General features: G+C 33.1%; 2 protein-coding genes across 8 annotated transcripts; both read left to right on the forward strand.

The window, feature by feature from the left end:
- The first annotated feature begins 12419 nt into the window (after positions 1-12419).
- LOC118062139 (U-box domain-containing protein 5) lies at positions 12420-17374 on the forward strand. Of its 7 annotated transcripts, XM_073409478.1 has the most exons (8): positions 12421-13004; positions 13132-13176; positions 13319-13392; positions 13640-13825; positions 14003-14110; positions 15027-16165; positions 16294-16374; positions 16485-17374. In XM_073409478.1, the coding sequence occupies exons 2-8, from the start codon at positions 13143-13145 to the stop codon at positions 17206-17208; spliced, it is 2346 nt and encodes a 781-aa protein (XP_073265579.1). In that variant the 5' UTR covers positions 12421-13004; positions 13132-13142; the 3' UTR covers positions 17209-17374. The 7 variants fall into 7 exon arrangements, with proteins under 7 accessions (XP_073265574.1, XP_073265579.1, XP_073265576.1 ...); XM_073409473.1 differs by having other exon boundaries at positions 12420-13004; positions 13640-14110; XM_073409475.1 differs by having other exon boundaries at positions 13132-13216; positions 13640-14110.
- Positions 17375-18142: 768 nt separating this feature from the next.
- On the forward strand, positions 18143-21081 carry LOC118062135 (uncharacterized). Its single transcript, XM_035075823.2, has 3 exons — positions 18143-18269; positions 18388-19579; positions 19791-21081. Exons 2-3 carry the CDS (start codon positions 18479-18481, stop codon positions 20835-20837), a joined length of 2148 nt encoding a protein of 715 aa, XP_034931714.1. The 5' UTR covers positions 18143-18269; positions 18388-18478; the 3' UTR covers positions 20838-21081.
- The last annotated feature ends 136 nt before the right edge of the window (positions 21082-21217 follow it).

The following is a 21217-nucleotide window of genomic DNA, read 5'->3' on the forward strand; positions in this document are numbered from 1 at the left end:
ATTTTCACCAGCTGGTGGGGATTAGATCCCAATTTTGAGTCTACGCATTAACATAATATAGATTCGCTTACAACATGAGCCTCCATTCCCCCTTTTTAGACCTCCAAAAACACAGTAACAAGATATTCTGCCCGCCTCTCTTGTGGCTGGGATTTTCTTGCCTCGTATATTGAGCAACTTGCCACAATTATACCCTTTTCTAGTATATGTTTAATTAGTGGCTTCTCTGTTTTCCCTGTGAATCCGATCTTGCAAATATTTCTTACAATATTGGCGATACCACAAAGATAAAAAGAGAGGGCGAATAGAGTATTATTCATTTCCAAGTCGTACATGAGCACTGGCTGTGCGATGTCTTTTGGAAAAATTATTGCACGAACCAATTTAATGTACACTGAAGAATATGTACCCTGAGGTGGTGTAGTCGATCCTTGTACTATGATTGGTCCCTGCGATAAGTTTGATGGCCACCAGCATGGTCTGGTCAATTCTCTTCTTTTTCTTTTTTGGAATTGAAATTTATTATATTTTATTCAGAATCATTTATTTCAAAGATTTATCTTAATTGATACATAAACTGATATCTATTTTAATGTTGAAAAACGGATAGGAAATGATTGAAAACACGATTAATATTGTCAACAGAAGTCTTTGCTGAATAGTTAAGTGCCTTGTCCGTGTGATCTTACATGATATTTTAATAGCATGTATAATTTTTTTTAATAAATATTTTAAAAAACAATTATTATCTTAAAATCAATCAAGCCTGAGACAGGAATTTCACCTCACGAGACAAGGCGGCGGCGCAGGGCTGTTCAGTTGCCATCAAGAAAAAGGTTTTTTCTTTGGAGATTAGATTTTGCTTTTAGTTAAATTATTATTGGGGATTTTATCTTGGAATTGGGTACGTGGAACTTGGAAAAAGGATGTTATCACCTTCTGCTTCAGCCTTCTGGGCACCATTCCAAACGCTTCTTGCCTACGGTATTTTCTTGGGTGCGAGGATGAATCAGCAGCCTCGTTACGAGTTTTACGATTTGACTGTGTTAACTCGAATTATTCTTTTAATATTTTTCAAAAACACTATTAAAATACCAAAATAAATAGGCTGCATATTGATTAAACGAACAACAATTAATGGCTAAAATCCATAGCTTTGTAAAGTTCTGTCTACAAAACCAGTGACTAGTAAGTTTTCAGGCAGCGGTAAACCTGTGTATACTGGTGTGAATGCAGCCAGCACACTTTGTACGGCAAGGCAAAAGTATTTGACACAAGGTGGTGGTCTTCAGCGGTGGTCCCGTGATAATACTCTGGTGTGAGGTTAACAGCCATAAGGTTAGGGTGGCCTTGTACAGTTGGTGGTGGTCTTTAGCGGTGGTCCCGTGATAATATATACTCTGGTGTGAGGCTAACAACCATAAGGTTAGGGTGGCGTTGTTCTAAGTTTTGAAGTCAAGGCCAATCTGATTTCTATGGATCTAATAACGACACAAAACCCATATGGCCTGTTCTTTATGCTTTTACTTGGTATTGTGATGATTTGTTAACGTCAAATTTTCAATGCAGTGGACCGATTGGGCTTTTTCTCTGGAAAGCGACTTCCTTGCTCGAGGCAATGGTTTGCTCCACACGTGGAACTCTTTTGCTTTTTCAGTGTTAGTAAACCCGGTTCGGTCTAGTAAATTCATCTGAGATCCGATAACAAGGTATTAAGAATCCTCAGCTGTAGCCTTCTTTCAGCAAATGCTTCTATAAGCCTTTTCTCGTTGTATCCCTGACATGTAGAAAATACTTAAAAAAAAAAAAAAAGCATAATGCAAGTGCTCTGAATTTTGTGATATTTTTATGGTGTGGTTTGGTTGTGGTTTGGAAATGTGGTTGTGATTGTTTTTTAAAGTGTTTTTCATTTAGAAAAGTATGCCAATAATATTATTTTATTTTTTAAAAATTATTTTTGAAATCAGTACATCAAAATAATTTGAAAACATTAAAAAATATATTAATTTCAAGTAAAAAAAATTAAAAAACTTTTTTAAAAAATATTTTTTAAATGCAATCCCAAACAGGTAGACATACATGGAAAGACTTTTTCGTTCTCTGACCACCGCTCACATGCTGTGAAGAAAGGGCCCGAATAAATAGAGCCAGCCGAATGCGCAAGGAATCTTCCATGGAAAACACCACGATATCATGGATATTTATTGGATTCCTTATCATGCTCTTGAAAGTTCTGTGAATGGAGAGAGATATTTTTATAGAGAAGCTACAGTGGTTGATTTTTAAAGTATTTTTTATATAAAAATATATTAAAATAATATATTTTTTAAAATTGTTTAATATCATTATATCAGAATGATTTGAAAATATTAAAAAAATATTTATTTTTTTAAAAAAATATTTTTAAAATTTAAAATCAAGGTAAGATATTTTTCGCTGTGGAGTCCATTTCCGTTTGTTTTCGTGGCCCTTTCCTGTGAATGGAAGCATTCAAGGTCTTTTCTTGCCCTGGTTAATCTGGGTCCGTGGTCAATCACGCTTTAGGTTTCGAAGACTTGGAAGATGTCAGCCCTCTAATTTATGGTCCACAAATCTGATAGCAATAGCAGGAGGGCGGCAGTTGAGGTTGAAAGATGGACATCGAAGGGAAAAATATTTCCGAGAGAAGATCCTTTTGATCGTAAAATCTACTTCGAGAGAGTGGTGAAAAAGATGTCTTACTCGAGGTTCATGTAACAATCAAGGGGATCCATCCTGCGCTCGAGGATGATATACTCTCTTTTTAGCATGTTGGATACAAATTTAGATCAAAAGCATTTAGCAGACGACCTAACTCTTATTTTATTCCAAGATAATATATATGTTGCACTTAATTTCAAAGAGGGAGCACAAATCAAATTAGCATAATGTCCTGTTTCTCCTAACAAACACATGAAAGTGAAGGACACATGCATGTAGTAGATTTTTTTTATAAAAATTATATATAAATCAAAACGGTTTGATTAACCAAGTCATAAATTGATCTATCAAATTTTTCAAATTTGATCGAGCTAATATCTAATTAAATTAAAATATCGACTCGAGTCATATTCCTGGTTAATGAATCATTGTGATAGCATGCTAGGACATTTTTAATAATTATAATATTAAAAGATAAAAAGTTGGTTATGGTTAATTTGTCTATTAAATATCATTTTCTTAATTAGCAAAATTAATCATCATTAATTGTATCTTTTTTTTTTGTGAGGTAAGTATTGGTAATTACATTTTTAACACTAAAACTTCTTGAAATGAAATTTCAATGTTAGCTATTTCACATAGCATAAAGGATTTGAAATAAAATAATTTATTTTATTTTATTTTAGATAAAAATATTTTTATTATTTTTGGTTGGATGGAATGTAGTTTTCTCTGTCTATATCTATATATCTATTTGAAGTTTGAAGTGGTCATATCAAGTAAATAAATAGTGGTAGTTACTCCTTAAATACTTTAAGATTTTCCTGATATTTTTTTTGTTATTCAGAAATTAAACTCTAATTGGTAATGATATTTTACTTCTCATCATCCTCATGTTAAGTTAACCTATTTTTGTATTTTTGGAGATTTTCTTTTTATATATAATGGAAAGTTTAAAGATTTTTGCACTGAGATTTCTTTTCCAATTTTATCTATTTTATATTTATAATTTTTTTAACAAGACAGTATATATAAGTAATCAATCACTAATCTTAGAAAGGAGAAAAAGCTTAGCTGCATGAAAATTAATATAGTTACCATAACAAAGACTAGAGACTCACTTAATTGGATTGTAAATATGTTCAATTTTAAACTAAATCTAAGAATCCAACCCGTAATTTTTTATAGAAATCAAGAAACCATTGCAAGGAACAAAGTCTTTAGATGCTCTACCAATATTTTGAAGACCTGTTTGGAAATATGATTATGATTGTTTTTCAAAATATTTTTCATGTTAAAATGCATTAAAATAATAATTTATTTATTTTTTAAAAATTATTTTTAAGATCAATGTATTAAAAACGACATCAAAAATATAAAAAAAAATTAATTTTTAATAAAAAATAAATAATTTTTTTATAAAACATGGTTTACACTGTAATTCCAAATTACAATGAAAATTTCTTCCGATCAGCATCCATGTATTCGGCTTTGTTTCCAGCCTCTTCGTGTGCTTGGAATGGACCTATTTTTGGAGATTGGGCCATATTGTCTTAACACAAAAACATTAAAGTCGAAACCAAGTTTCGAGACTTCAAGAAGCCCACCAGTACTTCACAGCCCAGCAGAGAATCGAGCACTGGACCGAAAGCTGGTGATGATTTATGTTGATTTAAGCGTGTTTGGGAGTGTGGTTGCTATTACTTTTTTAAAGTGTTTTTTATTTAGAAAAATATGTTAATAATATTTTTTTATTTTTTAAAAATTATTTTTGAGATCAGCACATCAAAATGATTTGAAAACATCAAAACATATTAATTCAAAGCAAAAAAAAAAACATTTAATTTTTTTTTAAAACACTTTTAAAAAGCATTCTCAAACATCCTATAGACATTTTCAGGGTGATTATGTAGATGTACACTATGGTCCACATCAGCACAAGGAGAAATGATCAATAAAGTGTGGTCCATATTATGTAGATGTCACAGGATTGGAACCACTCTAGATGCCATAACTGCTTGATGCTGCGGACCTTGTGGGATATTTATATATTATTATAGGTTTATAGAAAAAATTAAAAATATATATATGAAAAAATATTGCAATCTATAATATTTTCAAAGAAAAATTATAAAATTAAATTTTTAACCAGCTTAATATTTAAAAAATAAAATAAATAAAGAAAATTTTGTAAAAAATCATAAAAAAAAAAAAACAAAAGGAAAAAACCATGCAGGGAAACATTGTAGCAATTTATATCGTTTTATAAGAAAATCTACAGTTGTAATTCTTAACCAGCTCAATATTAAAAATAATAAAATCGATAAAGATTAAATTTGAAAAAAATCATAACAAAAAAAATAATGTGAAGGAACAATGTAGCAATTCACGGCGTTTTAAAGAAAAAAAACTACGAAACTAAATTCTCAACCAGCTCAATATGAAAAAAAATAAAATCAATAAAGACTATTTAAAAAAAAAAAGAAATAAATTCATAGAAAAAAAACCGGGGAAACATTGTAGTAATTTATAATGTTTTTTTTTAAAAAAAAAAACTACAGAACTAAATTTTCAACCGGTTTAATATTAAAAAAATATATACAAAATAATTTTAAAAAAATACAAAAACAAAAAAAAAATAAAAAAAAAACAAAAGAAAGAAGAAGACAATCTTGAAAAAAAAATAACATGTAAAACTCAAAAAAAAATAAAAAAGGAAAACGAACCAAAAAATATGGGGAAAGATAAATAAAAAAACAAAAAGAAGAAAAAAAAATATATATATATATATATGTAGTTATATATATATATATATAAACTACAATATTTTTCTCCACACGTTTTAGAGTATTTGATAATGCTTGCTTTTCTTTTTCGAAATTAGTAATTGAAAGCAGGACATCGACCGCTTAGCGTGAGGGATAGGGAGAGATGGTGTGAACGAGAGCAAATGCTGAGGTTAATTGAATACGTTCGATTGACGGGTCCTTTTCTTGATCAAGTCCACTTCAAAGTTGACGGGCACTTATTCTTCGATGTCTTGTTTTGGACACCTGATCATCCGAGGTCTCTGGCGTTTTGTATATACTGGGTTTCTTTTCTTTTTTCGGTTGTTTTACCCGCTCTATGTTCCAAGCTAGATATATATATTTTTTTTATAGTCTTATAAAATATATATAAAAATATTAGAGAATCAAGAGTTCATGAATAATTTTCAAATATTGGTAGTGCGACTGGATATCACCTTTTTTTTATATATATACAAATTATTAAAATAACGATACATTCAATCGATTAAAATCAATTATGTTTAATCTAAAAACTTCATGTTTTAGGACATGAGCTCGTAATAACACTATGGAATCAAAATCAAAACAAATTAGAAACTTCAATTCCAATTAACCGAATATTAAAGGCCTAAATTGAAAGAAAAAACATTTAATAAAAAAATAAATTTAAAAAATTATTCGAGCAAACCTAGAAAAGTATCTCACGCTATGACGTGATTCAGACTAGTGTTTTTAAAGAAGAAAGAAAAATTCAAGACTTTGGGTAATTGATCTGACTAGATGCATTAAGTAGGGTTAATTTAATAATATGATTAAAAAAAATAACAATGATCAATGAATAAAAAGATCTAAAATAACCTATGTAACACCCTCAAATTATGATGTCATGAAATCTCAACCATTTCTTTACTAATATCAAGTATGAATAATATGTCTTGTGGGATTTTTTTTTTTTTTTTTTGAAAATTTCAGCAGAGTTTCCTTTGTTTTCTGATGTTACCAAGTTATCGACTATACTTCATTCAATCATAATACTCAAAACTTTCATTTTGATCCAACTATCTTGGATCATATCTCATCTCATCTCATCATACAATATTCCACATAGCTATACTTCATTGTATTTTCTCAACCTTACATCATCAATATATAAAACATTAATTACAAACAATTATAAATTCAAAAGATTCATATTGAACTAATTATTACATTAACATGCATCCATCTTTTAAACATGCATGATTATAATTAATAAATATTCTTTTCGAGTACTTTACTAATATTGATTCCTTACTCATACTTTTTAAATGTATAAGTACCAAAGGCAAACATCTCCATGACACATATATTACAATCTACGTATAATACAAATTACATATAAAGCAAATATATTACATCCCACAAAATAAACAGATTAAAACACAAAGCCTATATCTAACGCTCCACATCACTTCGTGAACAACCTGTATACATAACATTAATAAGAAATAAGGAAGATAACACATTAAAAATGATAAAGCTATTGTGTGCACAAGTCTTCAAAATATATCAACATTAATAACCCATTTATGATTTATTAATCTTATACTTATAAGACCTTTGTAACCAACACTCATTGTTTAATATATATATATATATATATATATATATATATATATATATATATATATATATATATATATATATATATATATTATTTTATTTTATTTTTTAATTTGGTAATTCACAAATTTTACCTCAAACCCGACCAACCCTCTTAAATGGCCAATAATCAAACCGGTAATTCCATACGAATTACCCAACATCCGGCTATTCTCTATCAATGACCAATATAACCGGTAATTCCAAATGAATTACCCAACATCCGGCTATTCTCTATCAATGGCTAATATATAACCAGTAATTCCATACGAATTACCCAACATCCGGTAATTCCATACGAATTATCCAACATCCGGCTATTCTTTATCAATAGCCAGTATATAACCGGTAATTCTATACGAATTACCCAACATCCGGTAATTCCATACGAACTACCCAACATCCGGCTATTCTCTATCAATAGCCAATATATAATCGGTAATTCCATACGAATTACCGAATATCCGGTAATTCTATATGAATTACCCAACATCCGGCTATTCTTTATAATAGCCAATCTAACCGGTAACTCCATTTGAACCGGTAATTCATGCTAACCAACCGGTAATTCTATACCAACGGGTAATTCATGCTAACCAACCGGTAATTCTATACCAACCGGTAATCCCATACTAACTGGTAATTCTATACGAACCACCCGACATCCCCATTATAATACCAACAGTTTCTTCTTCTACTTCTTCCATATCAACATGTCATAAACAACTCATAACTAATAATGAAACTTTGAATTTTAAAAAAAGAGATGAATCACCTACCGTCTGCTCGTGATGGTCCAGCTCCTCCTGCCTGATGCCGTACTCCCGAAACAACTCCTGAACAAATCAAATTGCACTACATTATTATTTCTCCTACGTGCCTAAATTTGAAGCACGTAATATTTTTATTTATTTATTTAATTGGGGTTTACACCAAAATTTTCATTCATTTATCACTTCATTTTCAACATATAGTTTTAATCAATTTTCTTCTTTTACTTCACTTAAAGAATTCTCCCATGAACTATTCCACCATTTATTTATTCCTTCTGTTCACATTCTCATGATGTTTCTTCACTTGTTCATATTTTGAATACTTCACATAAGATAAAGAACATCATTTCTCAAACATAAAACAATCAAAACTTCATCCTTATATTTCCTCATCCTTAATTACAAGTTCTTTTCTTCAAAATTATTCAATTTCTTTCTTAATTGCTACTTACATTCACTATTTCTATACTATTCTACTTCAATTCCATCATGTTTACTACTTTTCTCAAAACCCCTCAAATTCTCATAAGAACCCTAATTTAACAAAAATCAAGAATATAAGAAATTAAGTCAAATTTAATTGTCATTGTTTGATAACTTACTCAAATAAACCCAAAAACACTTCATTCAAGTAATAATCTAAATTTTTCATGCTTACCAAGCTAAGTTCTCCCAACTTTTCTTCTCCTCCTAGTGTGGCCAGCCCTCCTCACCTTTCTTATGTCTTTCTTCACTTGATTCTTTCTTAATTTAATGTTCTAAGTCTTTCAATCTTACAAGTTTCAAAGCTCTCTCTCACTTTTTCTTGTTTTTCTCTTGATTTCTCACGTCCTTCTCTTATTGTTTTTTTTCTCTTTCCACTTTTGTTACTGACCAGTCGGCAGTTCATAATAAAAAAAGGCTGCCTTGTATTAGTTTTAATGGCAAATTACCATTTTATCCTTAATGAGCCTTTTTGCTTCCATTTGACGGTCCTTATTCTTTGCTAGCACTACCGAGCTCCGTTCATCCTAACATTTTAACCAGATTTTATTCAATATATTTTAAGGTTCCTCATAAAATTTCAACTCAATCTGATGGCTGGATTTAAAATTACGTCCAATAACGTAAGACTAGTCAAATTATGATTTTTCGTCAACTTTTCTGAATTTCTCTAAAAATTATGAAATTTTAACCCAAGCTAAGGCATCATATTATAAGGCTCCACGCAAATTTTTAGAATTTTATGATAACCCGATCGAGAGTTATGAATTTTTTTCTTTTTGTTTTACATGAAACTAGTCAATTTATAATTTTTCGCCTAGAGGTTTTACAACCTATGTTATTTTCAAAATTAGTGAAAATCATATAGAGAAATAAAAATAGAGCCCAATCTTTAAATAAATCAAATGCCAAAAGATTAAAAAAAAAACATGAGTTTAAGAAAATAATAAAAAAAAACAAATGATTTTTTATCTTAAACTATATTGCGAGTTAAATATTGTTTTTTTCTAACCTTTAAGAAATATTAAAATAAATAGAGATAGTGAGATATTGGAAGATATATTTTTAAAAGTACATATTGAGCAATTCATTTAATTTAATAAAAAAAAATTTCTTTTAAAAAAACAAAATCTAATAAAGAAAAAAATATTAAAAGACTCAAGATAACTTAAATCATTTTTAAAAGCAATAAAAAATCCTATACAAAGAAAAATAAGTTATGGGGTCTAATATCTAATTAAATAAAATATCAAATGATAAAATTGAAAAATATAAGTTTTTTTTTTTTAAAAAAAAAACAACAAATAAAATTGAATGATTCTTCTAAACTCGAGTTAATCTTTCAAATTCGTAACTCGTTAAATTCTAGACTCAGAGTCAATCAAGGATCTCAATTTAAGATGGAATAATGAAAGCGAGAAAAAACTCAATTTTAAAAACATCCCAAGGTTAAAAAGTAGCAATAAAAAAAAAGGATAAAATATAATATGTAAATATAATGAATGGGGATGAAATTATATAAAAAAAATCAATTTAAAAAAGCATCCAAAATAAAATAAAATACAATCAAAAGAATCAAGGTCAAATTCAAAATAAAAAAATTTGATAAAAGATAAAATTAAAAAAAAAATTCAATTCATTAAATTAATTCAAATAAAAAAAATAACAATTAAAATAGGATGGAACAAACCTTACAGGAAAAAAACTGAAGGGATTTTGTGAAATGTTGCAAGGGCAAGCCTAAAAGAGAAAATTTTAGCGAAAAAAAGCCAATTGCTATCAATCCTGTTGGAACTAAGCAGCACGCGTCTCATGGGAAGGAAGACACCATTGTTGACAATTAAAAAACACAAAGATTGTTGGTTTTTAACCTTTGTTAATTGTGAGCTATCACACGCGCTGTCTAAAGACAGCAGGGTGACTCACTTACTGGCACGTTCTATGAACATGCCATCAATTTTTTTAAATTTTTTTATTATTTAAATTACCAAATTACCTCTGGACCACATGATTATTAAAAAAAAAACAATGTGAAATCCTGAATATGCCCCTAAAGCCAGGCTAGTTTTTTTTTTAATTCCAAAGGTATTAGAGTAATTAAAATATCATGGTTAAATGAAATCTCGATATAGCCCCTGGAGCAAAGTTAATTTCTTTTTGCTTTTAAAGGTAACGAAATTATTATACTGTGCAAAAAATTATGAAAAAAATTGAGATACCAGATACCCATGAACAAATATAAAGTGACATATGAGCCTAGTGAAAACACTTTTTTGCCCTTGAAAGATGGTCTTGAATGCTCTTTTTTTTTTTTTTTAATCTACGGTGAATCAAGGCTTATCTACAATGGTTTTCTCACACAAAATAGGTTCTGTTAATTTAGTGTAGGCTTTTAAGGTGAATAAGGGCATTGAAAAAAAAGTATAAATAACGCGTTTTAAAATATTTTTCTTATGTATGTCTAACAAGTGAGGTTGTACTTGAAATCTTTTGTTAAATAAAAACAATTTTCATTTTACAAAACATAATATTAATAAATATATATTATTTATTTTTATAACTTTCTATTAAGTAGGGTCTTAAAACATTATCAAAGTAACTCTTAGTTAAAACCGGCTCTAGGTATATGTATCATTTGTTACTTTTTGATGAATTTGTTTTTTGGGTGCTTGTATCGTATGACAAAGCAAATATTTTATTCTAATGTTTTCACCTCTATTTTTTTTTGGCCTTCTGTTTGTCGATTTATTTTGGATTAAACTATAAACTTTAAGTATTTTAACTACAGGTTTTTTCCTTGAATCTTCAATGAAATGACTGCTAAAAACAAATCGATAAATACTAATGGACGAGGGATCCACGTGGTAATATAACACATAAATACACCATTAAATTTTACTTTCACGATACAGATTTAATTGAAAGAATACAACACAGCACAAGATTCCACCAAATTAACAAGATTTTTTTTTTTTTATTTGGATATGAAATTTATTTTTTATATTTAAAACAGACAAGTCTTTTTTTAGAACAGATGGAATTTGATACACGAATCGTCACATAATAGAAAAAGGATGATTAGATGAGCTTAATTTACGCGGATTAAAACTGTTTATTTTGTTATTAAAGTGAATTTGATTCGTGTAATTTGATCAATTTGCCCCTCATGAACTAGCTAGATGTCCTAATTTATACTCACTCGAGAAACTGGTGCTTCTGGGGTGAGTTGGGGATCTAGCTCGTCTAGGTGTCTTCAATCAATAAAATATTACATCCGGCTATGGCATTAATTGCAGGTTAATCTAGTTATATATGTTAAGTAAGGTTTTAGAATCTATTTTGGAGAGCAGTAGGTTTTTTTTCCTTGTCTTTTGTTTTTTTTAGAGTATATTTGTTTTGAAAAAATATCAAATTGATTTTTTTAGTATTTTATTATGATTTTAATGTGTTATGCTAAAACTAAAATAAACTTGAAAAAAAAATTATTTTAATAAATTTTTAAATAAAATATACTTTTAAAAATCAATATACACCATGATACCAAACACATACTTAGAATTGAGTTTGAAATTAGATTGTAAGGGAGTAAACTTAATCTTAATAGTTACTTTTTAAAATATTTTTTGGATAAAAATTATATTAATTAAGGAGCTGTTTTGATTGTTTTTTAAAATTATTTTTTATATCAGTATATTAAAATAATTTAAAAATATAAAAAAAAATTCTTAATAAAAAATAAATTTCAAGTTATATAAAAATGCTATTTGAAACGGAATTTCAAATGCCCGCTTAGTTGATTTGTTAAGTTAAACCATGACTTGATTGGTCTGGTTAAAATTTAATTTTATTTTTAATTTTTTTAAATAATTTAATTTTAAAAAAAATCTATATTATTTTAAATTGATTTAGGCGAAGTAAAATCAATCCACTCAACGACCTAGTCCTTCACTTGGTCATTAGCGTTTAATTAAATAATTTAATTTTAAAAAAAAGATCTATATTATTTTAAATTGATTTAGGTGAAGTAAAATCAATCCACTCAACGACCAAGTCCTTCACTTGGTCAATAGCGTTTAATACTTTAATCTCTCTCTGTCTCTCTCTCTGGTGTTTTTTCGTCCGCCTTTCATGTGGTGGAAGTTGTTTCGTTGACTCCGTTTGAAATTTCAACTTGCTAGAAGATTACTGCTCTTCTTCTTCTTTAGTTAAGTGGTGTCTTTTTTCTAAAAAATGTGATTATTCTTTCATGACAGTTCAAGTTCTTGGACTGGCATAATTTTCTAACAATATAGAACCTGGATTATCAAACAGTCGTCATGGGCTTGAAACTCACCACACCAGTCTCTCTGTGTTTACGGGGTTGAGATGGTTCAGAACAAGAAGAAGAGACATGCATCCTGTCTTTCTCTAGGAGGTCTTTAAGCGTCATCGATCATTCAAACCGAAAAATAGTTTTATAAGAATAAAAATCCTTCAGTCTCTCCGTTTTCAACAGTTCAATTCAAGCAACTTTGGCGCCCAGATGGTATGCATGTATATAGTGCATGTCTTCGTCTGAAGCGCTGTGCATGTAACCGGCTGGTTGGATTGTTTATACAAGCGGGGTTCTCTGTCATTAATTTGAGCTAGAGGGTAGATGGTAAGATTCTTGGCTCTTTGTTGCTTGAGTTGCATGTTTAACACTTTTTTATCATTAGAAACTGATAATTTGAAGTTTCTTGCTTGATTTGCTGTATGCTTTTTTCTTAACAAGGATACCTGTTTAGTTTCAGGTTCTATGAAAAGCAAAACCAGCCTTGGTTTCCTATATGGTTGATCACTTTAACTGCATATAAGCAAGATTTGAATTGAGTTGGGCTCTCTTTGTTGAGAATTTATAGTTTCCCAACTCCCAAGTTAAATGAATTTAATTCAAAAAAGATGGGCTTCAATTGTTTGTTTGCAAAATTGCAGATTGGGGACACTTCTGTGGGATGGGGAAGGATCGTGCTAAAGATGTGGAACTCCCTAGCTGCTTTTCTGTCAAGGTAAATTGTAAGACACACGCGCACACACACCAGTGACTTCGCACAGGTGACCATGGATCTTTGGCTGCAAGTTCTTGTACCAGTATATTTAATTTGTAATTTTAGATGAGATGTTTAACCCAAAAGCTTGCCTCGGTAACTCTGGATAACAACTGCAAGCTTTAATTTGGTTGATTCTTCCACTCTATTCCTATTGTGTTTTGTTCTTTGGTTGTTGTAACCATGCGACCATATTAAATACACGCAGGTGCATCGCTCAATGTGCTTAGAACTTAAGAACTTTGTGGACAGAATCTCACAGATATATCCAGCAATCGAGTCTGCTCGGCCTCGATGTTCTTCAGGAGTGCAGGCGTTGTGCTCTCTGGTTGTCAATATGGAAGCAGCAAAGCTACTTATTCAGCACTGTGCCAATTCCAGTAAACTCTACCTGGTGCTTGCTTTCATTTGTATAATGGAAACTCTTCGTTTGTTTTTTCCAGTGACCATTATACAACTACGTTGCGGCGCCTGTTCTTTGTTTAACCTTAATTGTCTTCATATTGTTTTTCTTTTCCTTTCCCCCGATGGTGACAGGTGTTGTACTAATAATCCAACGCAATTCTTTCAGGCAATTACGGCAGAGAGGATACTCTTGAAATGCAAAAGGATACAAAAAGCTTTGGATTTATGTTTAGGCCAAATTCAAAATGCGGTTCCACCTCTGCTGGCTGCCAAGGTTTGCAATTCCTTATTCTTCTAAACCGTTTGTTAAGTTTTCGGCAGGATTGAAATATGTGAATTGTTATTTGACGCTACTGGTTCAAGTTCTTGATGATAGCATCTATGAGAGCTTGAGCCTTTTCTGCTAGACTTTTTCATGTTTATGACAGTCACTTCTTCTTCCTCCTGCTATGGATTATCCTTCATTGTTCTATTTCCATAGTTATAATAGGGAGTAATCATTGTTCTATGAATTATTCTTCTTGTTTTTGTGCCTTCATGGAAAGCTGTCAAATTGTCCTGCATTTCTATGTAAAAGTAGAACAAATTTCTTCCAGTAAAAAGTCAAAATTGGATGTTTAAAGAACTTGCTGTTAAGCTCGGTTGAGATACAGCAGCCTTCCACTGTTTAATGATGCATGCAAATAATTTATTTGAAGTGATTGGGGATCAATAACCAATCAATCATCCATCCAAGATGTTTTCAGAGTTTTACTCGGTGACTTGATAAATGTTCCTAATATTACTTTCCAGGCCAAGCAAATCGATGAAAGCTTCATCAAACAATTACTAGACTCATGTGAATTAAATATTTCAATCCACATAGAACACTCTATGATCTCATCTGCAAGATTTAAGCAACCTGTCTCTTTCTGTGGGCATGGATCTTTGAATGTGAGGAAAAGATTTTATTCGATCGATACCACAATGTAAGTGGGCATGATTTAGATGGGATATGAAGTGGAAATGGGCACCCCACAGCTTGTTTATATAATCTGATTGTCTCTGCGTACTATGCTCAGTGTTTTCCATCATCATTTTTAGTTCCCTGCTGGCTAGCCATTCTTCTGGTTTGTGGTTGGAAATTTTTTGCTCCTCGTTTTTTGCTTTTTATCTCTTCTTTTAATTCGAGAATAAAATGTTGTCTACAGATATATGGAATTATTGAAGACCTCAGGAGTGCAAAGTTTCACCTAGAATCTTCTGAGGAAGAGGCTGGGAAGGTTGTGCTAGCGCTGATTAGGCGGGGCATACCTGCATCAGACTCTATTGAAAATTCAGAACTTGAGGCTCTTCGACTTGCAGCTTCGAGTCTGAAAATTACATCCCGGTTGGCTCTTTTGGCAGAGAAAAGGTCCATTAAGAGACTGCTCGATAAAGTTCGTCAAACTGGCCTGACAAAGGAGACGATTTTGAAGTGTCTCCTGAGTCTTTTGAGGAAGTACGGAGAATTAATTCAGCAAGATCAAACCAAGAACAACCTTTCTATGCACAGAGAGGAACATTCCCAGTCCACTAATCCAGAAGCTTGTGTGGATTGGTACGAGACACGAACACAAGCTGATGGCACACCAAAACCTCCCACTGAATTTCAATGCCCCATCTCTACGAGACTCATGTATGATCCTGTAATTATTGCATCTGGGAAAACATACGAACGAGTTTGGATCGAGAAATGGATTAGTGAGGGTCACGAGACGTGCCCGATGACTAATATTAGGCTGGAGAATCTGTCACTGACTCCAAACGTTGCGATGAAGGGCCTCATTTCAAAATGGTGTTCCCAGCATGGAATCATTGTTTCTGATCCATGTCAGCGGTCAAATTTTTCTCCAGTCTCCTCACTGGAATTCACATCCCCTGAATCTGTTGCTAGCTTTGGCAGCTCCATGGATATCTTGCGCCTTCAAGTTAGCAACGTCTCACTTCAATCTTCGGATACAAACTGTGGTTCGCATTTAATTGATGATGATGATGATATTCGTTCGAGTGCTAGGCTCCCTCGAATGGAAGAAGAAATTTGTTGCACACGCCACTCATCTACAAATGGTTGTCGTGTTGGCTTGGTCTCTCTTACCAAGCTAGCTTCACTTCCCTGGAAATCCCAATGCAAGACAGTGCAAGATGTCAAAGAGGAACTGAATAAGAATAACCAAGCATGTGATTGCATGTTTTCTGACACCTCTATGAAATCGCTGATAAAATTCTTGAAGGTTGCACATGACTTGTGTGACGTTAGAGCCCAGAAAGATTCAGTAGATGTGATTTTAGCAATTTTGAGTGAAGACAGGTAAATATTTCTCCTTGGGTTGACATGCCTGGTAATTTTTCTGAATTTCCTTATTCTTCTTTACACGCAAATGGGACGATCTTCTTAACTCTCTTTTAAATCATCCAACTCTGGAATAATTTTTGAAGGGGTCGACTGAACCTTGTGACTCAGCATTTTAAAGCATTTATTTCCACCGCCAAGTCTTCTGCTGCTGCTCTTGGATTGCTGTTAAGGAATCACGAACTTTTTATTCATCTTGACAGTGTGTTGTTCGCAATAATATTCACTATTTGCAAAGGTTTTACTTGTTTTTCAACTTTTCGGCTGTTTTCTGCAGAGTTGAAATGCCTGCTTTACAAGGAGATTCAATATATGTGTTGGCATCGCTTCTTGATTCTAAAATCAGTGGAAAAGCTCTTGCAATCCTGGAATTGCTGTCTCACCATCAGTTTTACAAGTCTGCAGTTATAGCATCCGGAGTTCTACCTTCAATCCTGAAAATCCTTGATTCTCAGAATACGGAATCCCTTGAGCTTGCTATGAAGATACTTTGTAATGTGTCCTACGACGGCGACATAGCATATCACATTGTCTATTTGGATTTCATCCCAAGCCTGGTTCCTTTTCTAAGCGACCGCAACCTTTCACGGTATTGCCGTACTGTTCTGAAGAACTTATGCCGGATCGAGGAGGGTAGGATTGCAATCGTTGAAACCGATTCATGTATCACTTCCATGGCCCAGCTTCTTGAAACTGGTAGCGAGCTGGAACAAGAAACCACAATGGAAGTTCTCTCCCTATGTTATGAGGAGCTTGATTGTTGTCAGCTGGTCAAGGGAGGAAGCATCATCCAATCATTGTCCAGTATATCTGTCAATGGGACATCAAGAGGAAAAGCTATTGCCATGGAATTGCTCCAGCTCCTAGGGCATACTACAGAAGGTTTTAGTTTTGACTTGACCATAGACATCTCAAGTGGCTCCAGCAATCACAATAAAGGAGAAAAATCATCTTCCATATTTGGGTATCTGAGAAGGAAAATCGCAGGATTCTTCCATTAGAATCAGTTGTTATTTTTTTAAAAACTTTTTATGTTCTTGTGACATATCAATCCTTGTTTCTTTAGTTAGGGTTTCAACTCCCTTTTCTTTTGTTAGGGATTGACGTTTTATAAATCCTAAGACACAGCCTTACGCATCAATATCAGAAATTGTTAGATGGTCATAATTAGTGAAGTTCTCTTCTACTACAACGATCATGGTATAAGATTTAATTTTAATTAATATATAATTGATCAGAATATATTCTTTGGCATCTAGTAAAAAAAGAAAAGAAAAAATCAGTATAAAATAACTACTTGGAGCAAGGCTCAACTTATGAATGGGGAGTGGGATCTTGATTTTATTTTAAAAAAAATTATAATAATATTATTTTAATAAAAAAAAATAATCGACAGGTTAAGAGTCGAGTTTTGACCTAATTAAATCAATCTTGATTTTTTACTAGATTTATCAAATTTTTTATTTTTTTCCAACCTAAATTGATTTAAGCTTGGGTTAACTGGGTACTAAATTGTCACATTAAGGTTGTTCGGATTCTATAACTATGATCTGATAAAATGTATAAAAAATAATATGAAAAGGAAAGAATGTCGCCTTACATGTAAAAAAAAAAAAAAATAAAGATTGCAACAAATTAGATAAATTTAAAGTCATGGGAAACATGATTGAATATTTTGTCTGAGAATTTCTTGTGACCAAATGCGAGTTCTTGCATTATTCTTTGAGTTCTCGTTTATGTTTTCACATGACAGCTAAAATACTAAAGAATTAATTGTCTAATACATTTTCTTCCGATTTCTTGAAGCGAGCCGAGAGATCATTAGCCTTCCAGGTTATGGGCCAGTTCACTGTTCTAACTTGAACTATCTTTCTTGGACCTGTCCAGTTTCTAGCGGGCTTTACGTCAGGTTTTTGGCCTCTCGTTATCAAAATTAAACCATTAAAAATAATTGAAAGGGTTTTGCCTTCTCTAACTTCACCACCACAAAGGAGTACACAGCAGCCCTCTGGTCCTGGTTGCCCAGCGGGAATCCAGCTGTCCTCATTTCTTTTCCATTGAGGTAATGAACTCATCTCTTTCTCTGCTTCAATTGTTCCTTTCAGGTTTCTGAAAGATTGTGTCTCACTGTGTTTGACTGTCATTTCCATGTGGGTTTTGCCTGTTTCGGACATTTGAAGTCTCTCTAGCCAGCTTGACATCTCTACTTTGCTTTCGTGGCAATTTTGCATCTGGGTTTTTGAGCTCTCTATTCATATACATATCTGAAGCATGAATTTGAAGCGCTTGGTTAATAGGCAAGTAGTTAACAACCTATCGAGATTCAATGGAAGAGTGCGGACTCGAAGAAATTTCTCTACCATCACAGCCTCAATTCATTCCTCAAACAGCAGTTGTGATGGTGTGGTTCCTTATAATTGTAGTAACTCGACACCCATTTTGTCCTTTAATAGATACATGCACACTATTGGAGAAACAAAGTTGATTGGGTCGAGTTTTAATCCGAAACACAATGCTAATGATTCTGAGGAGGAGGATGAAACCATGAATGAGTTCTTGTCGCGATTTGTGTGGATAATGCGTGGGAAGTTAACTGAAGTGTATAAGGATAGTGATAAAGAGACGATTAATGGTATGCTTTTGGTTATTGTTGGAGAAGTTGTTTCAGAAATGGAAAAGGGTGGTCTTGAACAAATGCTTGACGTTTCGGTGGCTACGTTGTCGCAGGGTTTCAGTAGGGATTTGTGGAAGACAGTGTGGGAAGTGAGCAATGCAGTGCTGGCGGATATGGAAAAGGAAAGGAAGAAGGAGAAAATGAAGGGTTTTTTGCAGTGTGAGGAGGTGCAGGAATTGTGTAGGTTTGCTGCTGAGATTGGAATCCGAGGGGACATGATGAGGGACTTTAGGTTCAAATGGGCGCGTGAGAAGATGGAAGAGAGTGACTTTTATGAGGGTTTGAAGCGTCTCAGAGAAGAAGTGAGAGCCCAGGAGAAAGCAGAAGAAGAGGGAAAGAATGCTGTGGCCATGGGTAAAGAGGCTGTGATCATGGATGAGGAGAAACCTAAGGTCGTTACTCTTCCTATGAGACATGGGAAGATAAATTACAAGATTTATGGACTTGATCTTTCCAATCCTAAGTGGGCTCAAGTTGCTGATAGAATCCATGAGTCAGAAAAGCTCGATTGGCCTGAGGAACCGAAGCCAATATCTGGGAAATGCAAAATTGTTACCGAGAAAATCCTTGCATTGAAAGAGGAGGATGACCCTTCTCCACTGTTAGCTCAATGGGCAGAGCTTCAAAAGCCTAGCAGGATTGATTGGTTCACTTTGTTGGATAAGTTGAAAGAACAGAATACTCGTTTATACCCTAAGGTACAATGCTCATTCGTTTTCTTTCTCTTACATTTGTTAGTTATATAACTAGTTCATTTACTTTATTGTGTGTGATTACAGCGATTAGTTATTGATTTATCTTTCTATGTTTAACATGGTCGAGATTTGAAATGTGTAGAATAAATGGCATAGCATAATTTACTCAACTCATTATCGTGAGGTGGTTGCTATTGATTGAATTTTATTGCAGGTAGAGGAAGTTTTGTTGAGCGAAAAATCCTTCCAAGCTAACATCCGCGACTACAGCAAGATTATTGATGCCCATGCTAAACAGAACCGCATAGAAGATGCTGAAAGAATTGTTGAGAAGATGAATGAAAATGGTATTCAACCAGATGCTTTGACCACTAATATTTTGGTACACATGTACAGCAAGGCAGGAAATCTTGACCGTGCTAGAGAAGCATTGGAAAGCTTGAGGAGACTTGGTTTCCGACCAGACAGAGAGATCTACAATTCGATGATTATGGCATATGTAAATGCTGGTCAACCTAAGCTGGCTGAATTATTAATGAGAGAGATGGAGGCAAGAGACATCAAGCCTACAATGGAGATCTACATGACTTTGCTTCGGTCATTTTCACAACATGGAGATGTTGGTGGAGCTGGACGAATTGCAACCACAATGCAGTTTGCAGGATTCCAGCCGAATTTGGAGTCTTGTACATTGCTTGTTGAGACATTTGGGCAAGTTGGTGATCCTGATCAGGCAAGGAACAACTTTGACTATTTGATTAGGCTTGGACACAAGCCTGATGACAGGTGCACTGCAGGCATGATTGCAGCTTATGAGAAAAAGAATATGTTGGATAAGGCTCTCAAACTTTTGTTAGAGCTCGAGAAGGATGGCTTCGAGCCTGGACTTGCTACCGACACTGTCCTTGTCGATTGGTTGGGGAAATTGCAGCTGGTTGATGAGGTTGAGCAGCTATTGGGCAGGATTGCTGAGCAGGGCGAGGCTCCTCCTCTCAAGATTCAAGTTAGCCTTTGTGATATGTATGCAAGGGCTGGGGTCGAGAGGAAGGCTCTTCAGGCTTTGGGGGTTGTGGAAGCCAAGAAGGAGCAATTGGGGTTGCATGATTTTGAAAGGGTTGTAGGCGGGCTTATAGCTGGTGGGTTTGTGCAGGAGGCTCAAAGGGTACATAGGTTGATGGAGGCCCAGGGCTTTGCTTCAGAACATCTAAAGGTTGCGCTAACGGCATCTCAAGCTTTTTCCCGCAAGAGACCATCGAAATAGTTCGCCGTCACGATTCCCGAGGTTATGGTACACTAGTGGTAATTGAGATGCTGTTTTGGTAGTTCATATAGGAAAATCAAACGCTACTTGACAAGCAGGATGATGTAGCATCGTTTCAGTCATACTCTCAGTTTGGCTTTTATTCGTGTGCCCATGTTGGTGTAATTCAGGAAACTGTTTTAATCACGATGGAGGCCCGTTTTAATAATTAATTGAAAGGAGAAGGTTGCTTAGTTCTGTATTAGTTAAATGTGTTGTTTTACATGAGCTATAACAATTCTCTGTCCGGTGACTGGATTACCTTCGCTCTTCTGCACATCGTTAAGCACATATTTGTAGATTATGTTTTTCTTTGATTAATGTTGTGAATTGAGATTGTG

The sequence above is a fragment of the Populus alba genome, chromosome 5 (genome assembly GCF_005239225.2).
Source record: "Populus alba chromosome 5, ASM523922v2, whole genome shotgun sequence".
Classification (NCBI taxonomy): Eukaryota; Viridiplantae; Streptophyta; class Magnoliopsida; order Malpighiales; family Salicaceae; genus Populus; species Populus alba.

Bases quoted from the DNA above. Each gene is read 5' to 3' on its own strand.
- LOC118062135 (XM_035075823.2), top strand. From the start codon at position 18,479: ATGAATTTGAAGCGCTTGGTTAATAGGCAAGTAGTTAACAACCTATCG. The intron at 19,580-19,790 runs GTACAATGCTCA...ATTTTATTGCAG, and splicing joins ATACTCGTTTATACCCTAAG to GTAGAGGAAGTTTTGTTGAG.
- LOC118062139 (XM_073409473.1), top strand. From the start codon at position 13,143: ATGAAAAGCAAAACCAGCCTTGGTTTCCTATATG. The intron at 14,111-15,026 runs GTTTGCAATTCC...TGTTGTCTACAG, and splicing joins CACCTCTGCTGGCTGCCAAG to ATATATGGAATTATTGAAGA. The intron at 16,166-16,293 runs GTAAATATTTCT...TAATTTTTGAAG, and splicing joins GCAATTTTGAGTGAAGACAG to GGGTCGACTGAACCTTGTGA.